The 24,182-nt window shown below is 35.2% G+C and overlaps 1 protein-coding gene across 1 annotated transcript in view; it reads right to left on the reverse strand.

Moving 5' to 3' along the window:
- The window catches only part of SPATA17 (spermatogenesis associated 17), a 99,701-nt gene that overhangs the window by 35,224 nt on the left and 40,295 nt on the right, over positions 1–24,182 (reverse strand). Inside the window, exons 7-8 of the mRNA XM_075042024.1 lie at positions 6,566–6,769; positions 1,169–1,320 (exon numbers count right to left, since the gene is read on the reverse strand). Of these exons, the coding sequence (XP_074898125.1) occupies positions 1,169–1,320; positions 6,566–6,769 (356 nt within the window). The remainder of the gene's footprint in view (positions 1–1,168; positions 1,321–6,565; positions 6,770–24,182) is intronic.

The raw sequence follows: 24,182 nt of genomic DNA on the forward strand, positions 1-24,182 counted from the left end.
ACAAAAATTAACATTGCCTAAAAGTGGAAAAGTAGCGGAACTAAGAAAATTTTTTTCTTTCAAAACTGTTTTTGAGTAGAATTTCCATTTAAAGTTACTGTTAATACTAAATCAGGGAAAATGTGAGGAAAACAATCCAACAATAAAAACATAAAAGCCAAACTATGCAAATGCAATTGATTCTGGCATTCTTAAGTCCCAGTCCTGAAGCTGACACACGGCATCATGGAGCTGATAGAAAAGCTTGAAACAGATCAAAGATAGCAAAGCATTGTGTCCCAGTGAATCAGTGGATCACAGGCTGCTCATGAGGAAAGGTGATTCCTTTCTGTCCTGAATTCTGGTATTAAAGCAACAAAGGATTGCCAAAAGCAGTGAATTCAAGGGAAAAATTGACAAAACATCAATTTTTTCTAGTTAACTACAAAGCCAGAGCAGGTGACTTAACAGGCTTTTATTATGATTGGACAAAAGACTTCCATCATGATAAGAAAAGAACTGGAAATATTCTGGCAATAGCCTTAAATCTTTTGGGACAGAAATCTTAAATCTTTTGGGTTGGATTATGTCTGTATTTGGGATTGTATGGAAAAGAACTGGCCTATCTGACACTATTACAGATGCTATGGCTTAGGAAACCAAACTGCTTCAAAGATGATTACAGTTTTTGCATCATGTTCTAATGTGCAACATAAGCTCCCTTCCCTTCCAAGTGAGCTTTGGTAGTCTAATGGGAGAGAAAGCAAGTCTCATTGGCATGCAACACCATCTTTCCTCCCATAGTCTGTAAACTCCCTGAATATGAAGACTGAAACAGTATTTTTTCCTTGGCAAGGTGCATGTGGCAAAACAGAATTTGCATTTGTTTTCTTACTTCCATTAAGCCCATCTGTTGCATCACACCTTATTATTATTTTTATTATTATTATTACAAGTTCTTCTATAGATTCATAGATATGGATGGCACATGCCACACAATTACAAGATAGGGTCTCTGCCCTGAACAGTTTATAATCTAAGGACACAGATTTTAGAAGTATGTACATAGAATGTTTGCTAGTAAGCTGTCAGGTTTGACATTTCATTTTGTCAGGCATGAAAGGTTTCTGAGAGCAACGGAATAAAGAAAACATTCTTATAACAATATAAGAAAAAAAAAAGAACTTACTCATTGTCATGTATACGGTTTCTCCATTCCTCCCTTTTCATTTCCTCTCTGGCCTTCTCTAGTGGTGAATTGATTGATGCTGCCACTCGCAAGGTTGGTTCCAAAGGCTTGTAGCGCTGCCGCAATACTTCAGCAGTATCGCGGAAAGGCCCCTGAAAGGTATAGGATAATGTAAGTGTTTTATTGTGGGGTTACAGTTCTTTTCTTTCCTTCTTTTATTCATGACACATCACTGATGAAAGAGGACACAGAATGTCTGGGAAGTGTAGCAAGACTTTTCTTCCAAAATAATTAAAGCAGTTCATTTTGATAGAGAGTTACAGATAACACAAAGATTGATAACATGCTCTAAAGCTCCAAAGAGAGAATGAGAAATGTGCACTCCAGATTTGTTTAACTACTAATAAATATTTATTATTTTAAAACCATACATTGTTAGAACTGATTTGGAAAACTTAGTTTTTCCTTAGAAAAAACTATTGTTGAAATAAAATCTGATACACAAGTATTAACTGCATCTAGATTCTGCTTAAGCAGAAAGCTTAAGCCTTTTGCTTTTCATAGGATAAATAATGTTTTACCTTAAAGAACATGCTCTTTTCAATTTAACTACAAAGCTACCTGGACAGGAACCTAATACATGACTTAAGATACAATTCTTCTAATACAATTCAAACTAATAACTTCAATAATATAGGTGTATAATCTGTTTTTGAAAAGTCTAATTCCACATTAATGTCATTATTCTTAATTAAAAAAAAGAAAGCTCATAATTCTTTCACAAGTCTCTCTCTATATACACATATATATCTTTTTTCCAGAGTATATTGTTTAATAACTGATCATATCAGCATCTACCATTGAACAACAGAGACAAATAGCAGCAGGAAGTCCTTTCCTGCACTGTCAAAGTGACATATCCTATGTCTTGCTTTTAGTAGTAACCAGTAAGAACTTACCTGGAGTATAATCAGTGCCATATTACACTCAGGACAGTTTAGTGGCAGCTCTGGATTTAGAAGTGTTGTTAATTAATTTTTATTTTATTTTCATCATTGTTGATCCTGCAATGAACTACTGAAATCTACTGAAACTATGAACAGACAAAGAATTGTAATCACAGCTTTATTCTTAAAGATATCCTTCTTTAAATAGGTTATCACTAACAAGTCACAGCTGGAGTTACTGCAAGCACTGAGTGAAGACTGTGGGGCTAATAAAAAGAAATGATTCACGCCTCATTTATGTTCACTTATGTTTTACATTAATAGAAACCAATAATAGGAACCAGTTACCATAAAAGTCATGGACCGTAAATAACACAAATGGCAAATAAGTATCATCTAGTACTTTTCACAGCTGGACAGGAGGATTGCTATATTTGAAAGTAGTTAATGGATTTTTATTGGAACTTTACTTTTTAAAGGCACAGCACCATGATTTCAAGATCTTTTTAAAGGTCCTAGTAAGCAAGTGAGCATAATATTTGCACTTACTACAGATATTTTCTTGCTTCTACTTTCTAAGTCTGTGTAAAAAAAAAGTTCATTTAATATAACCACAATAAGTCTTTAAACACAGAATGAAAAGTGTTATGGCCTGTGAGAGAATAATCAATACTAGAATAGGTCATTAAAACTAGTAAGCAATGTTCCAGTAATATATAATCTGATGATCAAGTTAAAAAAAAGGTTTAAAATTTATAATAAAAAATGAATAATCTGTATTGTAAGATGTTTGCATGAAGTGGATATATGGAGCAAAGAAGAAAGAAATGTACTATTGTCAAATAATATCAAGATAAATATGTTTGCTTTTAGAAAACAGTCTTTCAGAATATTGTATTTCTTCTTCATTGTAAAATATTGACTCATATTCCATCAGGGTAAGGGCCAAATCAGATATCCAAGCAAAGTTTTTTTCCATCTTTAATTTCTAAGACCTTCTAACTCTTTCTCAATCCATAGTTCAAATGAAATAAAGAGTCCAACTACTAATGGAAGGAGGGGGGAAAGAGTGTAACTAAGCAAAGGTCTCTCAGACAAGGCTGTGTCATCACTAATGAAAGTGGGGTATATATGTCAGAATATTAAGATAACTGTAAACATTCTTTGCAGATTTTCCCAATCCTCTGGATCATGTATTTGAAAAAACTTAACTAGCAATAGGCACCTAAGGAATATATCTAAGATGACAAGACCTCTAAAAAATCCATTTACTTATTTCCACTTTACAAGATTAACTTTAAGATTTGTGGAATATGTGGTAGAATGGTGCTTACATATGTTTTCAAGTGCCTGCAAGCATTTCAGGCACCGTGTTTCAAAACTCAAATCTTCCTGGGGAGGTCAGGCTAGAAAAGTAAGGGAGGGAGTCAACCAACAGTTTTCACCCTGAAAGCTACTCACACAACTCTATGTTCTATGTTTGGAATTTGTACTGAGTAGCATAAATATTCTGGCTACCAATTGGCCTGCCAAATAAAGTTTAGCAGATCGGCATTCTTACTACTTTACCATAAAATCAGAAACTCATGACAAAAATTAAGATCTACATGAAATCATATGTTCTCCATTGCCCCCATTCCAGGAGAGCTAACAGCATGCAAAAATTCCCCTAAAAATGGCAATGTGGCTTCTGTCATTAATGCCTTCTAATGAACAGATGACTAATTTTAGCATTATCTGTGTTTCCATCAAACTGTAATTCCAGTTAACTCAGTAATAAAAATGATAGATCTAACTCATGTATAAGCATCATTAAAACTTTTCTTTTAAATACACTATCTTACACACACAGAGCTTACCTATAAAATGCTAAATACCCATTTCCCTAAGAGAAAGCTGATAGATAGCTAATTTTTGTTCTTTTAAACATATATAACTGACATTCTCATGTAAAATATCAAACGCTATGGGCAACACAAATTTTAGGTACCTGAGAGAACAGTGAAGTAACAAGTGACTCACAGTGGGCCTGATAGATATTAGAAAAAGATGCTTGGTGCCAAAAAGTGTTACCACAGAGAACTAGGACACAAGTATATCTAGTAATTAAATTCCTTATTGTCACACCAGACAACTTTCAGGATGATGCGTTCTGATAGGTTTTCATTTCCAGCTGTTTCATCAGCTCAAAACAGTGTCCTTTTCTTAGACATACAACCCTAAATTGTCAAAGTGTTGTGCAGGGATTTAGCCGTGTGACTCCCATTAACATCAATAAGAGTCGCGCAGCTAAATCCACGCGCTGTGCTTTGAAAATTTACCCCACAGTGTACATCCCAGGGTGCTGAAAGGATTAAAGTATTATATAGTAAATTCCCTCTTTGAGGTGCAGAAAATAAACAGAACTCTTCTGGTTTGTTCAAAAAGGCTATCTGTGCATGACTGCTGTGCGTGCGTCTGAACTTGGAAAGGTCTATAAAATATTAGAAATCCAAACAGAAGCTTGTAAGATACCTTGTATACAGTAAAGCGGTTTTACAAGAGCAACTTAACAATGGATAACCTCTGAGTTCCCTCTTCATTTAAAAGCATGACTCCTAAACAATGTCCAGTAGGCAAAATCTTCCCCTCTATCCTGAGAGACAGAGCATTCAGGCACATCCCACTGAAGGACCATCATAGCTCCTTTGGTCCCAGAATGTAAAGCTATAATGTCATATTTATCTGAACTCCAAACTACCTGATCACCCAAACTGTTTGTTGGCTCATGCTTTGTCTCAATTCTAATGTGAGTCAGTAAGTTCATTCAATGAGGAAGCTCAAGCAGTCAAGGTAGGGAGAACATAAGGAGGGAAGGACAAAGGTGGAGAATTGCCCTGAGGTTGATCCTTACTGTTATAAGCAGTGTGGTTCTCTGTGTGGCTCACCTCTACTTCTCCAGACGTATTCTGGCAGGCCTGCATCTCCTCCTTGTACTCTAACCCAAGTGCCTTTGCCTTCATGTCCCACCACCAGTACAGACTTGTCCTGCTACAGACAAGTCAATCATGACATAAAGATGAGAAAAGCCTCTTCTGTGTGGGTTAGCCAGTATACCCACAGCTGTGCCCACTGAAGAACAATGTGGATGCAATCAATAAACCACAGATAAATTGTGGCAGATGGTGTGTGTACACATAGTTTGAGCCCAGCAGTAGTTCAAACTTAAGACTGTGTTCAGATCACCTCTACTGAGAGCTGTAATAATATAGTGAAAATAACCATATTGATTCCAAGGAGTAAAATACCAATAAAGATATATTATACATTGCTCATTGCTCATTATTGTTTAATTTCTGTAGCTAAATGATAGCTTTAGTGAAAGTTACTGAGAAGGACTCATTTAGAAGCATTGTCTTTCTAAGCAAAATATGGAAGAGAAAATTTAAATACAGGACAGAGTACAAAAAAAAAATAAATGTAAGAGGTTCTGAAGACATTGTGGTCATTCAAAGTCAAACCGGCACTGAAAGTGTATGTGTGAGGTAAGTAAAAGGTTCCGTAGATTAAGCAAACTGAAAAATTCTTCAGAATAGAGGGAAAGATAGAAGTTCTATCCCAAAAGTACCTGTGTCAGTCATTTACTGGCAAAAGCTACATGTCATTGTTCTGTCATCAAGTGAGGAACATAAAGGCCTCAAAAGTCTATCTGCTGTGTATATTGGGCATATTCCCAGTAGGTTTTGATAATAAGGTGGCAAAAGCTGTTTTGCCATCTTTGGGGATGTTCACTCTGATGCATTATCTCAGAGATCTCTGTTACCTTATAGAAGAGAAAAAAAAGCTATCTGCAACATATGTTGACATCAACTGAAATTAAAGTTGAGACCATGAGAGTTAAGAATGGGAGCTGGGCAACTTGGCTGTGATGCAGAACAAAATGTAGAAATTTTTGTAATTAAAACTGACACACAGCTAGTGGACACAAAAGAGCAGGAACTATTCTATACTGAGGATGTCTCTTGGCCTTCATATGGAAAACGGTTGCAAAAAGAGGAAAAAGTTGTCAAAACTAGTTAATTTGTCCTATTACCTTTCATTTCTCCTATTATTTTATTGATTTAAAATTGGAAATTAAGAATTCTACCTTTAATGAATCATAATTTTCATATTCAATTATATCAGGTCTTCCCTTTGAAATGTCGGAAATGACTTTTTTTTCCCCAAAGAACAAAAGTAAATTCTAAAGAATCATATTTCCCTGTTTCTACATACTACCTAGGTTTCTTTTCTTTAAGACAAATCTGTTTCAAAAACTTTATATCCTGAATGCAAGCACTAAATCTATATATAAAAATCAAATCCACAAAAGGGATTTTTGGACTTGATGAACCAACTCAAGATATTCTATGGTAATCTATGATAAAAAGATATGAACAAAAGCTGCCTCAGAGACACTGAAAAATGTTACCTGAGGTTTCTGTCTGCCAATAGGTGGCAGAGGCTGTGCTGTGGAGAAAGTCAGAGGCCTTTTACAAGCCGGCCAGTCATAGAGCTCATAGGTGAAGGGACTCTTCATTTGCTGCTGTCTGTGGCTCAATGGCTTTGACTTCCGTAGCAGCAGTTCCATTGGATCTGGGGATTTTCTGAATGGTGAATTGTATATGCCTGCAATCTGAGCAGAAGATGGGGTTATCTTTAACTTCATCTAACTTCAAACTTATTCTTGCATTTATTCTATAAATCAAACCAATTAAAAAACCCTATATAATGAACAGTTCTACACAAAGTTTCTGACAGCTACTGACATGGGATAGATCTATAGTTTAAATGCATCTCTGGGCATTGCATTACAGTTACAAAAGGGTTTAGATAGGATAATGTAATAGGTAATCTGAGTTTCAGCTCTTCAAGTGGGGGTAACTTTCATTTTATGGAAGGAAATGCTTCCTGTATCTCAAACCCAAGTTTTCTTTCAGTCACATTAAATTTTCCACCTTCCACAGCAGTAGTCAAAGAAACATGCCAGTTTTCCCTTAAAAAATTATTAAAAGTGTACAAATTTGCATGTAGTTTTAAAGGCAAACTATTATAGCTGTTTTGAAATTTAAAGTTTAGTTTAAATACTGATTTAAATTCCTAAACATGATAGGAACAAAAATGTATTACCTATTATTTCCAAACACATACTTAAAGAGTAAAATAAGTGCTTATGCAAGGGAACATAACTCCTGCCCCTTTAAACTCTGTGCTAGCTGTCTCACAATGTAGACTAAGACAGTGGCAGCTGCAGCATTTTTAAAAGTAAAACTGAGTGATTAGTTAAGGGGAAATACAAGAAAACATATGGAATACCAAAAACAAGTAATTGCTTCTTTCCAGCAAAATGGTCACATTAAATTCCTTTAACTATTCAAATGTATTTAGTTTTAATAGTATAAAAATTGCAAAAAACAAAACTATAGAATATAAATTTCTGAACTGTGAATTAAACTGGAAGATTCATTCTTTACCAAATTTGATATTTCATTTTCTCAGGATACATCTTTAATTGCATCACTAGTACAATCTAATATAACAATTACTAATACAAAACATACATTTCAAACTCTGAACAAGTAATCCACATCATTAACAATCTGTGAATATCTGGCAAGTCAAAATTATGTGACAGACTGTTCCCAAATCATTCCTAGAAAAGTAGGGATTTTATCAGCTGTATATAAACAATTCTCAAATAGACATATGTGAGTTTACTGAGTTAATTATGAACTGTTAAACATGAGAATTCCTATACCATACTGCACAAAGCCACTAAATCTCCTATAAAACAGATGATATGTGCTTAAAATACACCTGGCGAAAATTAAAGATATTGAGTTGCTTTAAGGATATTTATATTTTCTACAACAGTATACTCAGAGTATCCTTAAGACTTTTAAAGTAAATTTGCTGGTTAAAAGATATGGTCCTTTCCTTTTACTATAATTTTAATTGCTATGAAGTATTGAATACATATAGTAGGAAAAGAAATCCATTTCGTGATGTGGGGAAAGGTAAGGAAAAGAGTACATGTTTAAAATCTTTCAATTCTCCTTTGGAACACCACTGAGGACCCATGAGAAAACTAAGTAGAGCATCAGCCTTCTTATAAAGTATTAATCTCTTGAGGCTGAGAGGATTGAACACTCCCCAATTAGCTCTAATGTATTTTTCATTAACTTCTACTGCAAAGTTCCAATTTCTTGTGTCAAAACAGTTAAATAAGGCCCATATAAAACTTATTGTTTAATGGACAAACATATTCAGAGATGGTAGATTATTCAAAATACTGTTGGGCTATTCAAAATTTTATGGGGTATATTCTTCAATTCTGTAAGTGATCTGGCCCTAATAACAATTTATATTGGCTCTCTGTTACATGTTCGCCTCTTAGTGCAAACCCTATAAACTATTCCATTGCACTATCAGTCTACATGTGTAATGAGAAAGAGGACATGAATAGAGATAAGTGGTAGAAACAGACGTATGCCAAACAACCACTGGTTGTTCATTCAGCTCTTCAGGATGTCAAACTAAAATGGTAGGGATCCATGCTTCAAATGGTAGGCAAGAAGAATCACTGGAGTGAATGTTAACTGAAATTGCAGGTCCATCTGTATGATCTGTAAAATCCAGCTGCATCTTAAAAGTTTGGTTCTGAAAGTCTGGTACTTACTCACATAAACATCTCACAAAGTTACAGATTCTCCTAATGCTCTTATTATTTTTGCAACATTTCATACATTGTCCTATTGCAATTTTCTTATCAGGCCAGTATATTTTTGCCTGCGAACACTTGGTGACCTGTAAGCACTATGTAGACACAAGCTCCTTATGTTGTCTCAGGCTTTATTGCACTGTTCCACAATTCTTGAATGCATTTACACTGTACACTTGTTACACAAGCTCTCTTACATATAAAATGCCACAGTCAAGGTCTTCCACACAAATTAGATTCCACATTGTAGATATACAAACTAACTCACAGTCATTATGGCTCCTCACCCATTAGTCCTATCATGGCCAGTGGCTTTGCCTACGTTCTGATCAATGAATTTTTGCCTTCACTCTGTCGATGACAGTAAAATAGAAAAGTGATTGCCTTTTTTTCACATTTCACTGAACTGCTCATTGTATTGTTACTTTATCTTTCCACCCATTCCTATGCCATCTATGTTCAGCTGTTGTATCCTGCCTAACGTGGAGACTGTGCATTCTAGCCATTCCGTGCGTCTGCAGAGGTCCCCAGCTAGTGGGAGAGATACTGCTCTCTCATGGTGCATCTGTGAAGCACAGTTCAGAGAAAACTACAATGTCACTGAAAATGTAAACATTTTCTAGAAGAAAAACATCTCCATGTGCACCACCGAGAATCAGGATGACCTAGAATAAACCACTATGGCATAACAATGACTCTCTGAAGTTGGAGGGCATGGATTTGTTGATCAGTAGCAAATCCTGATCGGAGCTGCATCTGTCCAAAATTTACACCCCTTTTTAAGCTTTTTCTTAAAAAAAAAAAAAAAAAAAAAAAAAAGGCTGATTATTTTAATCTACATGACATTGGGTTTTTTTTTTGTTTTTGCTTCCCCAAAGTGGAAAAATACATAAACTTAAATAATTTACACATTTTTCCTCTGAAGAATTACAGGCAAGAATAACTTTAGTGTGATGTGCTGTCTGGGCTCTAAGAATTGGCATTGCTTCTGTTAGTCATACTTAGAGCAAGTATAAATGGCTCCACGAGTATAATGGCTCTTTGAAATTGCATTTTGCAATCTGTATTGAGATACTACATATAGTCTACTTGATACTTCTTTGTTTAAATGTTTGGCAGTAGAAAAAATTATAGTTCAGAAATGGTTCACTGTGAAATGCTGCTGAATATCTCAAGGTGCAAAAGGAAGATTGGATTTTAGCACTTTTAATGATACCAAAATTAGCCATAATAGGTGTGGGAATCCATTGATTCAGTGTCTTTTGAATTATTATTGCTGAAAAAGGTGTTTTAACAAAGAGCCATCTTTTGTTGTTCTTTTTTTTACATGCTATCAGGTTAAACATGTCGATAGCGTACGAACTATGAAAATGGATTTGGAGTTTTAGTGAGGCCAGTTGGACACTTTAAAAGTTCTTGCCTCTACAGTTGAAAATCTGTAAGATCTAGGTCAAAATTTATTATGAAGTGCATTTTGAAATAATAATTTTTAAGCCATCCTTGTTAATTACATTTTAATTATATATGTTCAAGTATTCAAACAGACAGATAGCAGAGCAATCAGCAGAGTTAGTATCTAGATAGATAAAATTAATACTAATTTACTCTAAATTCCCCAAGGTTTGTGGTAAGTTTTTAAGCCTAGATTTAAAATGGGCAAAGTTTGGTAGGAGAGTAAAGGGATGAGTTTTATTCTACTTTCCAGTTCAGACCAATCTCTGGCAAAATTGCTTCCATTCATTTTTAAATATCTCTGCAAGTCAGAGTCTTATTTTTTGTAATTTCTTGCACATGTGCTGTGCGCTGATGGATGCCCTATTCACTCTATCCTCTGCAGGGAGCTGGCAGTCTGCAGAAATCTAAGAATCTGGAGGATCAAAGCCTTTGGTACTTAATAAATTTGCATATCTTCTTGAGACCAGGACAATGTGTTAAAAGTGTTACTTCATCTTTTCCCTACTTTATACAATATTCTCTCAACTACAAAACCATTGTAGTTAATGCTGCTTTTTCAATGGTAGAAGAGTATCTGTCTTGAGATATTACCTCATACTTTGATTCCAGTATTTCCCCACCTTTAGTCCATAAGAAAATATGTCACCCTCCAAAATATTATGATAGGTTACAAAAAGTACCTCTTGTCTGCAGAGAGAATGACCCATTTTTCTGTACTCGTGTTCTTCACAACTAAGAAGGGCCTCAGTCAAAGCCAGCTTTCTGGGACTTCATTTCCAGGAACAATTTTCTAAAATGACAAACACTATGGGGAAATCTGTGCTAACTGTTAAAAAACCTACAACGGAGTTATTTGCAGTACTGTCATGCTAACTTCCACCTCAATAAGACCAAAGAAATCTCTGGAGGGGGCTCTGCTAATAGCTTCTTACTGACCTCCTTGCATCAGGCCCTTCTGGTGAATGGTGGCCCAGTGGTGAATATGGCAAATGAGGTGTGAAAGCACAGATTTTTTTATTTTTTTTTTAAGACTATGGTTCTGACTTGTCACGGAAAATACAAAAAAAAAAAGAGAGAAATGAGTTATACAATAGATATATTTTTCCCCTAGAATTCTCTGCCTCAGACCTTCCATCATGGAAACCCAAGCATGACCTGGAATATTAATTGTGTCAGGTCAAGCATACTGGCAAATGTACCATTTGTTACCCAGTCATCCTTAGCATTACATTAATATTTTGAATCATTTTGCATTTCTAACACTCTATCATTTAGTTTCCTCCCAATCATTTTCTTATCTTTATAATTAATGGTAGTATATAAAGAAAGAAAAAAAAACATAAGAAAACAAATATTAATTTAATGAACATTAGCAAAGAAAAGATTTGTGGGGGTTTTTTTTAATATTTTATATTGCTTCCACCTCTAATCCTATATTTAGCCTATGCTGTAGAATATCCATTTTTGTCTTTTCCTGTTTATCATTTCTATACGGAGAGAAAGTCTTAACTGTTTTTCCCCAGAATACAACAAAGAAATTATTAAGGAGCTTGCCTTGAAAGCTAAACTATGAAGGAAGACAGCAGCAAAATAAATAGAAAGAAGGAAGGAAGAAAGAAAAAGAAAAAGGTGCAGGTAGAAAGGGAAAGACAAGGCTGTGTTGATTATGCTGGTTAGTTCCTCAGAAAAGATCGGTGATCCCAAGTGGTATAATAAAACGTGAACAGTTTTAGATGCTGCAATTTTTATTCATGAATGAATTATTTCTTATTCTTCTTTCTTATGTCTTGACTGAGCTTTGAAAGTCTACATATAAAATTCCAAGCAAAATATGCCCTGATAGTGTAGCTGCTGCACTGCAAATAATTACACACATGCAAAATTAAAAATCGATGAAGTTGAGCTGAAGATAAAATGTAAGCGTGAAGTCAATATGAAGTGTATGCTCATATCTTTAAAATATTTTTTACTGTAATTTAACTAAACAATAATAAAGGTATGCTCTGTTTTAATTACTTCTCCATATCAAGTCTGAAAGTCTGAAATAATCAACATATATCATGAATATGAATGTTTCATTTAGCAGTCATTTAATCTCAAAACAAAAAGCTTTGAGGGAGGAAGCCTTTGCAAGTGATTGTCATAGTAAGAATCTAAATAAAGTCCTAATTTCTCATTCTGGTCTTTTAATGAGGAGGTAAACAAGAAGGAAAAGACTCAACAAAATAGGCACTTAACACGAAAATCCTTTTTTGCTCCATTGTAATTTGTAAAAAAACTAAGCAGGCTGAGAGGAGAGGTAAGATATCTTTAAAAGCCATAAAAGTAAAAGCATGAAGGAGAGCTGTGAATGAAATATTTGCTAGAGATGGGATTGCTGAATCAACACTGACCAGTGCACTTCATCATAATTATCAGGACATACTACTGCCAGGGGATTTATAAAAATCCCACTCAGCAAATAATTGCCCTGCTGTTAGGAGATAGTCGGAGTGTTAACACACTGTCACAGTCCAGCGTTTAGTAAGATATTCAACATTCAATTACTCTTGCTGAGAAGTAAAAGGAAACATGATCATTTCTCAGCTACTGCAGTTATGCTTCCACATGAATTCCAGTGAACAATCTTGTTAATCCCCAGATATAGTTTCTCTAGGAGGTAAAAGAAATACCTTAAAACATTAATGATTCACAAGGAAAAAAAACATGTTTATATGATGCTGCAACCATGTCTGTAAAAGAAAAGGAATTTAAAACTTCTGAATAACTAGTTTATTACAGGCTGTCAGAATATTCCATATGTAGTGAAAATAAAAGGGTAATATCTTTACTATGAAATTTATTGGGGAAAAAGCCATCTATAAAAATTCTGTAAATACTGTTCTAGCAACAAGTATAATAAAACTATGTCCATGAACTCAAATTTGGAACATCAAAATATTGAAGCCACATTAGAATGTATTCTACTAGGAATAATCTGGGATTTTTTAACTAATATGAACACATTTTTATATTAACAATTAAGAAATATAATGTAAACTTTATTCAGATATTGGGAGAATACCATAGTGTGGTTCAACATTCCAATTTGAGATAAAATTTCCTTACCATGGCTGACAATAGGAAAAATGTCACCTAGCTTTATAAATGTAGGTTCAGTTCTCACTGAGCTAATGCTACTCCTTAGGCCTGATCCTGTAATCCTTATAAAAATATACTCCCAGGAACTGCATCTAAATAAGAATCGGAGGACCTAGCCTGTTATTGTACGTAAGGTATTTTAGCTTTGTTTGAGATACCGATTTTATGCAGAGACTGAAGAATTCATAAATGAGTGATGAGTAGCGTATATTCTTTCAAGTGGGATTAATTACCTGTCTTCTGCTTAATATATATTCTGTTTAAACAAAGTAATGGAAGCATTAATTATTGTTATTCTGCCTTCAGATTGTAAATCCTGGTTCAGTCCTTTTCATCTGTGAAATGTTTGCTTGATATCAAAATAATAGTGCAATCACGTTTTAAATGCACTTTTATAAGTAAACCAGGCTGCAATTTTATGGACTATACAATGAGGTGTTAAGGAAACATTCAAGTCCAGTATCCTGGCCACATACCATAAAATCAACCTCTAAACCTGCACAGGCACTAAGTTCAATTGCAGAAAACAAAACTGTAACTGAGTCTTCAAAGAGGTACCAACTGCTTGGGTATTTAGGAAACAAGACAAAAGAGAAACAAACTCTTAGTTTAATGCATGAATCATTGTGGCATAATATCCAAAACACAGCAGCCCAGCAAATGCAGAGGCATCCCAAAAATGTATCCACCTTTCATTGATTCTCTCTTTCTGACTGAGGCTTACTCTGTCAAATGTAATTCTTAAGCAGGCTCTTGATGACTTGACTAGATCAGGGATAATAACTTGAATGAGAGAGTGATGGCATGGGAGACAATACTCTTGTGATGAAGACACAGAACAGAGACAGAGCATTCAAAGTTCTCTTACTGACTTCTCATTTGACATCTAACTGATTTCAAAACAAGCGGAAAAATACATTTTACCTTGCTTAATGACTTTATTTTAAAAATAGGAATGGGAAATTCCATTGCTGTTATCATTTTTTTCTTTAAGAAGTGCAGGGGTGAGTATGGGATCATGTACAAATTCTAGGAATCTCTGAAAACCAATCTGTTTCTACAACCACCCTGTATAAATGGGAATTAAAGAGCTTAGTCTGAAGAATAATCTCTGAAGGTGATTTTATTCTTCCATGTCTCAATAACTGCATGTGAACACACAGACGGTATTTCCTTACTTCACAGAGTTATTTTGAGGCTAAAATTATTTATGCTTGTGAGAAGTTTTCAGAGCCTTAAAACACTTATTTAAATGTGTGATATTATTTACATCTTTAAATTTAAAATTCCATCTACTGTCATTATCATAATGGAAAAGATTAGCTTTGTAAAAAAAAAATCAACTTGAAATTCACTCCTTTTCTCACTGGACTCAGAAAAACCCTTGTAATTATACCATTTAGTATCTCTGAATTTGTAACACCAGAAGTTACCTACAACAATATATCAGAAGGCAGGAGAAGCTCAGAGAAGACAGATAGAGATGGAAATGATATGGAAATTTCCTTTGTTAATGAAATAATTGCTAAATAGAGAATTCCTTCATTTCTCCAGAAATACGTATGTGCAACTGAACAATGTAACATTTCATTGCTTTTCATTGCTTCTTGTGTCTGTTGCACTGTGCTTACATGTGAATCTTCCCTCACAGACATACATTCTGACAGATTTATTAAAGAATTTGCTGTAGTAAACCTATAGGATTAGACAATGACTAAAAAAATCAAAATGTGGCAGTATGTTTAACAAAGCTGTCTTCAATGAGACCAATATAAAATGAGGTGAAGGTTTAATGAATGGTCATAGTATTGTATACAGGAAAGAATAAAGAAGAGGGAACAGAACCATGTTAGTCAGATTTGTAAAGGAAGTCAGAAATTAGTAGAAAAGAGTGATATCATAAGAAAAAATTAAAACATGAAGATTTTATTCAAAGATTGATGAAACAGAAAAACTGGAAGCAAAGCAAACAATAGGTGAGGGAAGATACACAGCTTTCATCATGTCCGTTGCAGGACAGACACAATTCCCAAATTAACAGTATATATTAGATACTAAACAAAAGCATTGAATATTGAATACACTGTGCAAGTTAATGAAAGAACTTTACCATTATACTATTCACTTGCCTAAGAGCTGAAAAACAAAAGAATTGGTGTGTACATCACTCATCTTGAAGTCTCATTAAAGCAAGGATACCATCAGTGCCACTTCTTAATCAACAGGAAGGTTTGCTGTTGAGAAATGTACAGCATTTTATCTTCATGACTTCTCCCATGCCATTCCTAACCTCCCTCTTCTTATACACCTATCTCTTATTTAGCATGTAATTCTTCTGATATAATAGTTTCAAAAATTACCTGAGCAAGACCATACATCATATCAAACTTGTATAAACACCAGACAGACTACTACACATCAACCAAATTTATCCCAGTAAAAATTTCAGTAATGTCAGTGGAGTTCCACTCTGTGCAAGTGTGTGTGAATGTGGCTCTCTGTGTGAGCTATTTAGTTGGTATTTGCACTACATCATAATTCCCTTGCAATATAGATTCTTTCTTAAATGTGTGTACCACATCATACACAAAGCCAACATTCAATATATAACTCACTCTATCAGTTTTCTGACCCTGCAGCAATCCAACCCTTTTGCCACCCCAATTGACAGTAATACACAAAATGTGGTCATGTTTTCCTAAGATCTCAGCATGTACACTTTTGATAGATCACACAGCTTGTCCTTTAAACTCTGCCATTAATCCTACCCACAGGAGTTAGGCAAGAAGTTTGTTGTCTAGAAAAAACCCACACAAATAGAGATTATGCAATTCAAATGCTCAAAAAGACCTTCTAGCTAGTGGATTTTTAAATGACTAGTGCTAGATGCAGAGATGCTAAATGCTGTAATACATGGTAGATACAGAGATGCCACTATGCTATAATAACATATGCTTAGTATGAGTGACATGGCTAGTAACAAGCTATTTAGAAGCCCTGAGAAATATTGCTATGTCTACATGGATATGCCTTTAGACAACTGCGCTTGCATAGGATCAATCACAAAACAGCACTCAAACTTTACATCCTATTGTGTGTTAAGCTCTTTCTAATGACAGATGATTTTTCAATGTAAACTCTTTCTCATTTCTTTACACAGTTATCCAGTTATCAAACAAACTGAAATGATTTTATAATAAGCAGCCTTTAGGAAAAATAGAATTTGCAATACTGTCACAGAACATGCTTAAAATTATTAAATTTGTTCTATTTTTATTTTATTTTATTCACACACTATCTTTAAAAAATAGGATGTCAATAACTTGTTTTCTGGGAAGTGTGGCAAAGGGAGAAAATATAGATTTCTGTTGGAAGCACTTTCATTTACCACTTGTGCTAAAATGAAACTTAAGACTGAATGGGAAGGAAGTACTTTTCACTGACACTGAGGAGAAATACATGTGAAATGGTGCATAGCCATCTATTACTTATAGGAGGTAGGTTAGGCTGTCAGCAGATAGCGCTTCCCCACCCTCTTCCCATTGCTCCCTAACCTACGGAGTTACTCTTTTTTATGAAGATCACCACACTTGCCGTCCTAGTTTTGGCTTTGATTGTACTTGCCCTTTCTAGGGAGACAACCACCCCTTCTTAGAGAAAAAGAAAGGCTGATTGAAAAGGATATGAGCAGAACTGGAAAATCTATGGAAGTTGTAAACTTTGTCACTAAGTGGTTTTGGCAGAGTGTGCACCAGATAGGTTCTGGAGGCATGTGTTGGCTTCCAGCACTTGCCTTCTTTTTACATTACCATGATACTGTGTTGAGTAGCAGAAATACAGTCCTGAGTGTTCCCAGGATGAGTAATCCCAAAGGGCAAGAGCTGGACTCAAATTCTAAGAGAACTAAAGATTTTGGAGTGTGTGTGCAAATCACTTAAAGGTCATTTTTGGAATTCAGACCTAGTGGAACTAACCTTCTAGACATAAATATTTTTCTTTGTTCAGGTACAATGTCTTTCAGAATCACAAACAGCTCAGTTACTGGCTGCTTTCAGTTTACCTTACTTTGTCCTTCTTTTTGACAGAAACATTAAGCAACGTTAACTGAGATTCCTTTCAAGTGAACTGAGATTGTGTGTATAGTGCCCCATGAGGCACAAGAGTTGAATGATTTTCCTGTAGTGAATACCTGTGAATAGACTGATACATCTGGCTTCCAATGTGGAAGCGAACACATGAAGAAGGCTTGCTGATCAAACATACCTGTCACAAGTACTGTAAGAAGGATTTAATGTAAATTGAGAATCCTTTGGAAATAGTATTTTATAAAAACAGAACACTGTAGCATGAAGTGCTTTATATACTAATGCTATTTAAATGTAGCTGCAAGCCTGCCTGAGAGCTAGGAAAGCTCACTCTCTCCTCTTTAATTTAAATGGGTTTTTATGGTACAAGCTTTGGAAAGTACTCAGAAATATCTGACTTCTTGGCAGAGAAGTGATGAGTGGATGTGAAACACCCATGAATAGGTGGGGATGTTCAGTGACTGGGGCACCTACATTAAAAAAAAATTAACCATTTTAGTTCATCTTCGGGAAGTATTAGTACTTATAATGAATGATAATTTCATCCCTTGAATGTTTTAGAGATGGGATAATAAAATTACAACAGTAAAGAGGGAGGAAATAAAATGTAAAAGGTAAGAGCTAATTCATTCTTCGTGCTAGCTCAGTCCTTGGCCTTTCCTGAACAGACACTGCCAATAGTAACAAATTATGTATAATCATTTTGTGATGTGGACTGTTCACTTGGGACTAAGCTCAAATGACCAAACTTGCAGCCTTGTCTCTTACACTGTGGATCTGAAGATCAAAGGCCAGAGCTTTATCCACTGAGTCTTCACCTTTATAAGAATAAAACTGCCAGGTGTCCAGAGACAGAGTGGGTGTCAAACAGTGTCATTTTAGACCAATTGTTTTTCAAGTTCTTATAGGACAGCACATTAGGTTAGAAGCATATTAATCAGTTATGTCTTCTGAATATTCATTAGCCTGCTCCAGGAAGGATTTTGTGGCTTTTTTTTTTTTTCTTCCTCACTCAGAACATTTACACCTGATGTAAGTGCACTAACTTCAATAGAATTAACTCCTGATTTCCAGTAGTGTAAGAAGGGGACACACACAGTCAGTGTAATGTTTATGAATTACCATCTCTGTTGACAGGAAAATGTAATAAAAAAATACCGTAGCATTGAATATAATTTGAATTTAAAATATTTTACTCTATGAACTGACAAACATGAAATGACAACTGATATAATCAATAAAAGTGATACAATTTTGAGTCCTACAATAACTGCAGAAAATCCAAATGAAACTGGTCTGAAAACCAAAAGCTGAAAAGTAACCTTGTGGCATGTTTTTGCTACCTTTATACACAAATGCCCTAATGTCCACAGAAGTTTGCTAAATGGCTCCCATTACCCTAAAGTGGAATTGCTTATGGAATATGGGTGTTACATAGAGAGAGTAAGAACGGAAAACTCGGTTCTCATTGCTGAAATTAGAACTTTTCACTGTTAACTCACTTGATGCTAACATTATCTTCCTCCTCAGAAAACGTTATTCTTAAGGTGTTTTGGGTTTGTTTTTTTAATTGTTTTCTATAGTGCTAAACTATAAAAGAGTTACTGTATCACATGTTTATGTGTCCCTGGAAAAGTTTATCTCAGTCAAGACTAGTCCCTTTAAAAATACTTCCGTATTTTATAACACCAGCTATTATATCCCTACAAGTAACCCTTTCTAATGCATTAGTTCAATTGGAATAAATATGGGCAAATACCAGCCACATGTCTACACACATTAGCCTTGACTCAACAGAGAGATGGTGGCACACTCGAGCAGGCACTGAAAACTGAAGGAACAACTGCAATCCAAAAAGATAACTCATGTCTTGTTACTGGCAGTTACTAAAAGAAATGTCATAGATTTTGTGACTTTTACAACAAAAAGGGCCTATTATTAGACATGGGCTTTGTTCTTCTCTTGCAGCTCTAAATTACCTAGGAGCTTATGAGCAGTATCTTAAAAAAACTGCCAAAGGATATCAGGAGAAATTGTCACTCTGCTAAAGAGGGCTCAAAAATGACAGAATTTACTGTTGCTTGGAGTGGAAGAGGCAATCCGCAGAACCTCACCAAACTGTGGAGAAAGATTAAGGCACTTTGCAGTTGCATATTCTCTTGTGACAGACTACCAGAGACAGTATATGCTGTGAAATGAGCATGCTGCAAAACAATACTGCAAAGAGAATAAGTGAACTTGGTCTTCCAAGGAAGTACAATTTGAGAGCTAATGTTGTGGGCCTAGACCTCTTATCACACTCTTTCTGTTTAGGTTATTCCTTCTCTGACTATTAAGAGAGGCAGGAATTGGAAGAATACAGAGGCAAAAAGTGAACACCTTAATAATCCAAAAATGGAAAGCTCTAAAACAAAAAACTACAAGTCCTTCAACTACCAGCTGCTGGGAACTAGGAGAGTATTCTTGGCATGTCATTATACTGCCCCGTTGCCCCATTTTATTCCTCTTCCCTAGGCACATGCTGTTGGCCACTGTCAAAGATAGGATGCTGGGCCAGAGGAGCCTTCAGACTGACTCAGTCACATCTTCTAATTGATCAGGGCCCAACAGAAAGAAGATTCTGTATAGAAATCAAGAGTAAGCATACACACACAACTGCATGATTAATTTTTCTCAAGGTGTCTATAGTTAAAGCATTCAGATAGAAGGGAGTATCCCACAGAACAGAGGACCAGTATTAGCTCATCTAATCTCAGCATGATTTGTCGAGGAGCAGGAAGTCCAGGTTTGGAAATGAGGCTGTGACTGAGTCCACCAGCCAGAGGAATGATAAGCTTAAGTGATACATGTAAAACATCATATTCTCAATAATGTCAAAATACATTTTGTAATTGTGTGACAAAGCTCTCAAGCTTTCATAGACATTATATCACAAAGAACTTTGGCTTTCTGGACTAGTTGTACATTCATTTTCTCTGACAAAAGGTAAATGTGGTTTATCTTCTTAGAAACAGAAGAAAGTTGGAGAAAAGAGAATTCAAATTCTCTTTTACCTCACCCAGTACTGTTTGGTATATGGGAAAAACTACAGAGTAAAGGGAAAAGATCTGTTGCTCTGCTGATTCTCCAATCCTTTTCTCAGTGACAGGAGAAACTGTAATAGCAAAAGGCTTTTTCAGTTGTGGCACTCTGAAGACTGTTTCCATAGGAATCTTTTCCTGATCTCAATGACTTTACAAGACACACACCACTCTTCTTCTACCACTTCCCTTGCTCTGGCCTCTTTCAGTTACCGCTGCCTTCTGCTCCCCACCACATTGTGGACTTGCAGGTCCTCCACCTGGGTAGCAACAGTAGTGCTAGCAGCAGCTGACACTCTTGCTCCCACTCACAGACTCCTGTCAGCAGATACTTAAACAATACAGGTCTGTATTCTAGCTTGATACTGGATCTTTGGATTTAGTCTATTATATACCTAATTCTAATCATCATTGTAAGACAAAGACCAACTGCAAAATTCCTTGGAAGGTTGGAAATACCAATGACAGGAATCATGCAACAAGATGTTTCAACAAATGTGGGCTTTTCATACCCACTTCTACAAAATGCTGTTAATGTATTCAGTGATTCTGCCTTTCATTGACTTCAAAGGCCATTTGTCAGCACTTTCCAAAGGACGGCCCTTTCTACAAATGTCAGCTTTGCGAATATGATGGAGCAGAAGTAAGAATCTATTCGATTATAGTTAATTTTGCTAATACAGAAAGGGAAACTAAGGGATATAGAAGGATAATCTACATAGGTAAGCATGTTTATAATAGAAAACTACATTTAATAAGTAGTTCATTTATTAATGGCAACTAAAAAAAGAGGCTCATTACCACTGTAGTGGAAATAGCATACTGTGATTATGGACTAATGAGAAAAACTTAATTGTTATAAGTTTCATGTCTCAATAAGAAATTACAATGCAGTTCAAGATAAAACGCATAAAAACAATGAAAAAATACAACTGCACTGTTATTTCTATTGTGTTACCAACAAGAAATGACAAGAAATGTTCTTAAAAAGGCAAAAGTTTTTTAAATACGTACTGTATTTTTTATCATGTTCATCAGGAAGTCAGAATTTATCAGACAGTTAAGGTAAAAATAGGCAAGGAAAACATTGTGTTATATATATAAATTTTAAAATCTGAAATGTAGAAAGTCTTATTTTTAAAATGGAATTTAGTTTGGAAGCCCCACAGTTGCCATCTCACAGATTTATTTCTTGCTGTATTTTACACTGGAATCTCTTGCAACAAGCAACCAGTAGGTGGAGCAGACAACACAACTTCTCACATGACAAGAAGGGCATGGACTTGACTGTTGGGACGGGTCATAATTATGGGAATCATGTAGGAGACATTTCCTTCAAACAAAAGAAGCTCATGTGTGTAAGATGTTACTTGACAAGTTATAGATACTACTGGTTTATATAGCAGGTTGATTAAAAGCTCAATATTTCAAAACCATGAAGTTTTAGAGCTCATGCTTTATTTCTCCAGACATTATTTGGCAACTAATTTAATTTGAACCAAATAAAAATTTACTTTGTTATTTCAAGTCCACTCTTATGCCTACAAATAGGGTTATATTTGTGTTGCATGGTACTATAGAAAAAAAATATGTAGCCTTTTTTTAGTAAAGCAAAAAAACATGTTTTGAAGTTGGCAGGATGCATAACATTGTACTTTCACAGAAAGACAGTCAGTAATTATGTTATTAATATAAATTATTAATATATATTATTAATAACAGCAAATTAACATTACTACTTTCAGTAATTATTGATTATGCAAATATCCTAACTTGTTTAACTTCCTTTTCTTTGAACTTCTTTGCTAAAATACTAACATTCTTTTATTCAAATGAACTGCTTAGTTCTTATGTGGATTAAAATGTTTGTGTAAATACAATCTATTTTTACAAGTAGCAATGGGAAATGTCATATTTGGGTAAGTTTATATGGCAAAATACACTCAGCCAACTGCTTGCAAAAAATATAGGAAAATTGTAAGGTATAGTATAATACCATACATTTTTTATCATCCAATGATTTCCCTGAATGTCAGTTTCATAGCAATGGTACTCAATACACACACGTCCCCCTGCAGAAAGGTAGGGAACTGCAGACAAAACAACTTAAACGTAGGTATGGCTATATAATATTTTGTAAGCAGATCAAACTCCTTGCTCATGACTGTAAAGCATGCACACGCTTACTCTGCCCATATTTTGAGCTGACCAGGAGCTGTGTAACTGCATTAATTCTTGAGCTAATATACCGTGGCTCTCAACAGGGCTAATTAGTTTGGGTTCAGCCCCATGTTATAGCTCCAGATTGGCTTGGAAAGTAATCAAAGCAAGCTCACATCTGTCTATATAAGACTATGTGTATATACCTGGTACCAGCAACAACAAATAATGCATACTAATTCAGAGTTTGGTATCCATTTCTTCCTCTTTTTTTTTTTTTCTTTATAAAGGTAACAGTTTATAGAATAAATAAATGCTTGAATAGCAAGTTAATTAATGAAAAAGACCAAACATTTTGACTTCATCATAGGTCATACTAGACACCTCTGTACATTCCTGACACTAGCATTTTTAAGTTTTACTTTTTGAAATGTAAAACAATGCTACCAATTAACAATAGGCACAACCTTACATATATATTTATAATCTGTGGAATAAGAAGATCAAATTCTGCAATCAATAAAGGATTCATAGACTTTAAGGCCAGAAAAGATCACTATATCATCTGCTACATTGTGCAATGCTACAATGTTTGATCATCTCCCTCTTTAACCTGTAACACACTTCTGAGATGGGTTTCTGAGCTTGAGCTTGTAGGGAGTAGAGAATGGAACTTGACATGCTTTGCTTTACTGAAATTGAGGAGCAACAACTCCTTAATTCCCTTCTGTCAATAAGGAGACAATTCTGTCTCACCCTTTTTGCCTGTAGTAAAACAAAAAGATTCAGAACTATAGCATATATTTGAAACAATTATTGCAAATACAGATCTTGCAACTCTGTCCACATAACCTGCCTGAACATCTCCAGCCTTGACGCATGAGGTTGCTCACTCTATCACTGCACCTCATTATGCATGGCAGGAAGGGGAGGAGATCGTAGCAAAATTTAACAGATCACCTCTACAACTTACTGGCCTTTAGTTAATACATGACTCACTACAATAAGTCCAGCTCATCGACTTCCTGTTCTCATTTGCTATGCCCCCTGCTTACAATTATATTTTTTCCGTAACTCACTCAAAACTGTTGACTTTGGATGCTTGTTTCTATTGAGACATGAATGGACCTTGCTCAGTAATCCAGTTAACTATGCTTTGAAGACAGCAAGAAGCAGCTCTAGTCAGATCAGAAGACCAGGCATATAGAGAGTAAAATGTGAGACACAGAGCATCAAACCAGAAAACTCTGCACTGAAATAATTTGCCCTGTATCTTAGCAAGATATCAAATTCTATAACTATGTGCAATTGTGGAATACAGACTTTGATTGCAATAAGTAATTTACTTCATATATATCTTTGCCAGTTTTCAGGTTGTCTGTAGGTGTTGCATTGATTTACACTCAT

The sequence above is a fragment of the Buteo buteo genome, chromosome 12 (genome assembly GCF_964188355.1).
Source record: "Buteo buteo chromosome 12, bButBut1.hap1.1, whole genome shotgun sequence".
NCBI classification, from domain to species: Eukaryota; Metazoa; Chordata; class Aves; order Accipitriformes; family Accipitridae; genus Buteo; species Buteo buteo.